This window comes from Pelophylax lessonae, assembly GCF_965119305.1.
Source record: "Pelophylax lessonae genome assembly, chromosome: 7".
Taxonomy (NCBI): Eukaryota; Metazoa; Chordata; class Amphibia; order Anura; family Ranidae; genus Pelophylax; species Pelophylax lessonae.
Window position 1 is genome coordinate 88,670,877 of NC_138774.1, and position 6,000 is coordinate 88,676,876.

At 41.7% G+C, this 6,000-nt stretch overlaps 1 protein-coding gene across 1 annotated transcript in view; it reads left to right on the top strand.

Moving 5' to 3' along the window:
- The window catches only part of VARS2 (valyl-tRNA synthetase 2, mitochondrial), a 75,748-nt gene extending 73,509 nt beyond the window's left edge, over nt 1-2,239 (top strand). Inside the window, exons 29-30 of the mRNA XM_082262674.1 lie at nt 1,643-1,747; nt 1,899-2,239. Of these exons, the coding sequence (XP_082118800.1) occupies nt 1,643-1,747; nt 1,899-1,973 (180 nt within the window). The 3' untranslated portion in view covers nt 1,974-2,239. The remainder of the gene's footprint in view (nt 1-1,642; nt 1,748-1,898) is intronic.
- Nucleotides 2,240-6,000: the final 3,761 nt, after the last annotated feature.

The following is a 6,000-nucleotide window of genomic DNA, read 5'->3' on the forward strand; positions in this document are numbered from 1 at the left end:
AACAGGTGATGCGGTTCAGCCTATGCAGGCCCTGTCAACTGTCTTGTTCTTGGATTTTTACCCCAACATCTTTTTGCTGGCACTTCTGGCTGTAGTATACCTACAGCTTGCAGTGGCTTTGAGTGGGGCACCAATAAGGTATCTAATTTCATTTGAAACAGGATTGCAGGGTGGTAGCACTGTTAGCTTTTGTTATTGTTATTAAAGCGGATCTTCACCCTCCAATACATGTCTTCTGAGTGTGATAAAGTAATTTATTACAGTAACAATAGTAACAACTTACATAGAGGTAAGTGGATTCAAGTGTCCAGCGTGTCCTGTTCCGGCGGTCAAGACTTGACAAAGGAGTGCGCGTGTCCGTACCAGACATCGGCGCATGCTCCAAAATGCGTAGTGAGCCCAGACTGCCCACACTGCCCTCTTCTCCCAGTGAAGTCAGACGCTCCCGCCGGCCGCCGCACCAGCCCTTCCATTTCGTCCACCGCGACCCTGAGGACTATAGAGCGGGCCTCTCGAGTTCTTCAGAGTTGCCGGACCTCATGTGGATGCTGCACACAGCTACACCTACCGCCGGAGCAGGACACGCTGGACACTTGAATCCACTTACCTCTATGTAAGTTGCTACTATTGTTACTGTAATAAATTACTTTATCACACTCAAGAGGCGCTTTCCCCTCCTTTACTTGTTTACTAGAGTTGGCTTCACTCCTCCAGTCAGCAGCCCTGAGTGCCTATCCATCCATCCATCCCTGGAATCATCCCGGATCTGCTCATCCCCCACTGGATCCCAGGTCCATCTACTATTATTATTTTCCTTTTCAGAGACTAGCACATGGACTCTTCATCCTCCCCTTGTGCCTAGGACTCCCTGAACTCCATTGGCTCATTACATGACGCCTCCTGTATGTCGGTATACTCCCTTTGATACCCAACTCCCCCCCTTGTCATTGCAGCTGATCTACCCCCCTAGCACTACCCTCGAGCGCCATTACCTCCCTTATTTTTCCAATACATGTCTTGCCCATTACTTGCCCGTCATTTGCCTAGGTGAATGGCATACTTTGTCCTCCCTTTGCCTCCTGGGATATGCACATCACATATTCCAGGAGGTAAAGCCTTTCATTCGCTAAAAGAGCAGGGGGCAGGCCTAGCGCCACATCTTCGGGAGATGTTCTGGCTGAACCTGGAACAGCGGGCAGCCTATCAATGGTGTCGTGGGAAACATGGCGGTGCAGGACCAAGCGCTGCCAGAAGAGAGGAGGATCTCACCTGGATAGCATTGGATCCACTGGGTAAATGAGTATTTGAAATGTGGAGAACTCACCACCGGGTAAGTAGGGGTCCAAAACAAAAAAAATGGGAGGGGAGGGTGAAAAATTATTTTTAAGCAAAGTGTACCCATGTACCTAATTTATGGGGCACTCAAGTAATGCAAGGATGAAAATGATATGCCTTGGTTAGGTAGACTCGCACATGTCAGTTGTATGTTTTTCTGGTGCTCAAGTAAGCATACCCTAAAATAATTTCATGCATCAAAGATCACAAATAAGTACATTTCACAACATAATCTCTCTCCCTGATAAATGGAGGGCGATATTTCACCACTGTAAATCCTTGACTATTTGTGTCCTTTATTCTTCAGGGATTTGTTGACCCGCAGTCAGAGCTCGGGAAGCTACAACCTAAACTTGAGAAGTTAGAGCGCCAACTTCAGGGCAAGAAGTCACGTGAGGAGGAAGACAATGAGGTACCTTGGGGATGGTGTTTTATATGTGTGTTTCATCCTGTGTCTGTGTGCCACATTTTAGACTGTGTAGTTGACTCTCAAGTCATATTTAATGGTCAAGAATTATGCAGACACCTTCTTTTGTGTAATAAAATCATGTTTTCATCTGCAGGATACCTCCATACACCTGAAAATCTCCAGACTTCAGCAAACAATAAGGACTTTGCAGCAGATGTTACAGAACTAAATCAGCCCTGGACTGTGCAGTACAACATGAGATCATAAATATACTGAAATGATGCTTCTTGTGTCTGAATGGAGCAAAGAAGGACATGATTCTAATCCCCCTCAAGGTTTTCCTTCTGGCCCAACAAAAAGATCTCCATCACCCCAGTGTGACTGTGACAGGCAGTGGTCTCAGCTCAGATTCCAGGCCACTTGCTCTCCAGCTTCAGATTTTGTTCCCATGGAATAAACTGTAGAATGGGGTCTTTAAATGAAATGTCCTCATTTACGTACAATTAGGTTATAACTTCATCAATCAACAATTTTCTACCACAAAATGAAATACTGGTTGCTGTGAAGAATCATGTGGGAAGCAAAGAAGGAGGGAGGCGCCACTAAGGGTAGTATTAAAATGTAGACCTTTATTGTATAAGATTAAAAACAATTCATGCCAGTCATGTAATGTGTGGTCCCAATGGTTGTGGTCGTCCAGTAGGCTTCACAATCTCCCCAAACACCAAGAGAAGGTTGTAGGCTTGTAGGTATCCAGCAGAGACACCTCCACGCTAACCAGCATGGATTGCGGAAGCAGAAATTACGCCACCAGTGTGGGGTGGAAGTCCAGACCATGGGGTATCACACAAGGAGGCGAGGCTGTGCGCTCAGAGCTCACAGCTCCTTCTGCTTCCTAACCAGGCTAATTTTCAGCTTTCAGTGCTGTCACATTTGAATAGCAATTACAAAGTCATACAACACTGTACCCATATGAATTTGTTTTCCTTTTTTTCACACAAATAGAGCTTTCTTTTGGTAGTATTTAATCATCACTGGGTAATTTTTTTTATTTTTTTGCACAATAAACAATTTTGTAAAAATATGCATTTTTATTAATATGTTATAAAAGTTTGCAAATTAGTAATTTTTCTTCATAAATTTTGACCAAAAGTTATACTGCTACATTTCTGTGGTAAAAATAACCCAAATCAGTGTATATTATTTGGTCTTTGTGAAAGTTTTAGAGTCTACAAGCTATGGTACCAATCATTGAAAATTAATCACACCTGATGTACTGATGGACTATCTCATTTCTTAAGACACTAAAAAAAAAAAAAAAAGGAAAGTACAAATACCTGGGGATTACCCCTTTTTGGAAAGTAGACATTATAATGTATTTAGTAAGAGGCCTGGTAAATTTTTTGAAATTGTGATTTTTTTTTTACCCACAATTCTTTGCAAAATGAAGATTTTTTTTTTGTACTCACAAAATTGTCATATTACCAGGTTAATTCTCTCACATGGCATATGCATACTTGCTACTAGACCCCAAAATACATTATGCTACTCCTCCTGAGTAGGGCGATACCACTTTTGTGAGACTTTTACACAGCCTGGCCACAAAGAGGCCCAACATGCAGGAAGCACCGTCAGGTGTTCTAGGGACATAAGTTACACATCTAATTTCCTGATTGCCTATTACACTTTTCAAGGCCCTGGAGCACAAGGACAATGGAAACGCCCACAAAATGACCCCATTTTGGAAAGAAAACACCACAACGTATATTCTATGAGACAATATGAGTCTTTTGAATGTCATTTTTTTCAAGTTTTTGGAAAATGTGTAAAAAAATGAAAACGCATTTTTTACATATTTTTACGGCACTGACGGGCGCTGATGATGATCTAATGATAGGGTGGCACTGATGAGCACCCACTGAAATGCACTAATAGGGTACTGTAGTGGCACTAATGATCACTTTAGTGGCACTGATGATCACTCACTGATAGCACTGTAGGTTACTAATGAGCACTGATAAGCACTCACTGATGGGCACTGGAGTAGCGGTGTGACCCGGAAGTAAGTGGAGAGCACTGGGGTAGCTGATCTACTGAAGGGAGAAAACGCTGCTCCAGGTGTGTGATGGTAGCTTGGAGGTGGAATATCCCACAGAGTGCTAGCCCCGGCCCGCCTCCGTGGAAAACTTGTAAGAAAAGAAATGGCCACACATCCAGGAATTCCAATTGGCTTTAATTTCCAAAGTGCTGACAAAGTGATGACACCAAAGACACCAACATAGGGTCACGTAGACGCGTTTCCCACATACATCTTGTGCTTAATCATTACCAAATGATTATGATAATGATCATCACTTTGTCAGCACTTTGGAAATTAAAGGTAATTGGAATTCCTGGATGTGTGGCCGTTTCTTTTCGTACTGGAGTAGCTGTGTCACCTGGAAGTAAGTGGAGATCACTGGAGTAGCGGTGTGACCTGGAAGTAAGTGGAGATCGCTGCAGTTTCAGTGTGACCTGGAAGTAAGTGGAGATCACTGGAGTAGTGGTGTATTCAGTGATTTCCGGGTTCCAGGGGCATTGGCCAGTTATGGTATTTACATAGTCACGTTGGTCCAAGCTGGACCAATGTAACTGTAAAAATATACCATGCCTGGAATTCTTCAACACAGCACATAGTTATGCATTGTGCTAACGCAGCCCATACTGTGAATAAGTAAAGTCTCTGCTAAAAAAATAAAAAAAAAACAATATTTATAACATAATGAGCCCAAGCCGTGTTAGAACACATCCTATGCAAGTTTTATTGCACATGTAGAAATTAAGACTTCACATTTGTATTTAAAAAGAGATATAAAAACACACTTTGTATGGCACAAAATTGCTCTTCACAAGAGCTTATTGAGAAGATCAGAGCAAGTTGTATTTGGGAAATCCTGAGATGACCAGAGGCCAAGCACCAAGATTCACCCATGCATCTGTAAATGGGTCACTTAATACATCTTTGGGTAGTGAATAGAGGTGGGGAGGACAATTGGTACAAAAATAAATTATTTACAATCCCTTCTTTTTTAGCTTCTCAGCAATTTTTGTATTTCGTTACATCAGTTGTTGAAATTTCCTGTAAGAAAGAGACATAATTATTACGACACATGGTTTTTCAAGTGTTTTTCCCATCATATTAACGAGGATAAAGTGTAAAATGGTTAAAATAAATAAAAAAGCCCATCTAAGACTACCCTGTCCAGAGGGTCACTGCATTGTTGTATGATTTAATCTCAGAATGAACAGTGATGTCCCCCCTTTATATCCAAAAAATAAATTGTTTATGCACTTATGAGATAGTGGAGTGCTCGCAGCAATTAACCTCAGTCTGGTTGCTTGTGGGATCTATTTATTTCATTGTAGATGTCCCCCCTTTACTGGAAGTGGAAGAATAAGCAATCTACTGGCAGGATCAGCAAGTAGCAAAACTATTTTTAGAGCATGGATAATTTAGAACCTTGGTCAGGTTTTTAGTGTCTCTACTGGGGAGATTTATCCACATTTCCTGTGAGGACTGGAAGTGATGGGAGATTTCTCCCACATTTTTAATAGAGTGAGAAAGGGTTAGTACTTATGACATTGTCTTTACTGATGTCCGAACCTTTGTGCCACATTTACAACTGCCCCCTTATTTCTTTAATGGGAGTCATAAGGACAGGAAGTGAGGTAGAAACCCCTCCCCCACCCCACCCCACCATCCCAGACTAAAAAAAAACAAACATGGCCATAGTAAGGCTTATTATATGCTAGTTGTATGACCCCTGTTTATTTTAATTTCCTGTTCATTAGTAAAGCAACTCTAGAATATAGTCATCTAAAGCAGTGGTCCTCAACTCCGGTCCTCGGGGCCCACTAACAGGCCAGGTTTGCAAGATAACTAAATTACATCACAGGTGATCTCATTTGCTGCTCAGTGATTGCAGTATTCTAGTCTGCATCCCCCCAAGGTAATACTTAAAATCTGGCCTGTTAGTGGGCCCCGAGGACCAGGGTTGAGGACCACTGATCTAAAGGACCTGGCAAGAGCCATTATGATCATAAGACAGCACAAGAATAAAATGGAAAAAATATATATATATGTCTTTACATAATTGTGTGATTTGTCTGAATGTCATTTAGAGCTAAGCTTTAGTTTCATAAATTAGCTTTTTTTTTTATTTATTTATCTATTTTATCTGATTTTAACTAATTCCTTTTTGATAGTGATCCCAAAC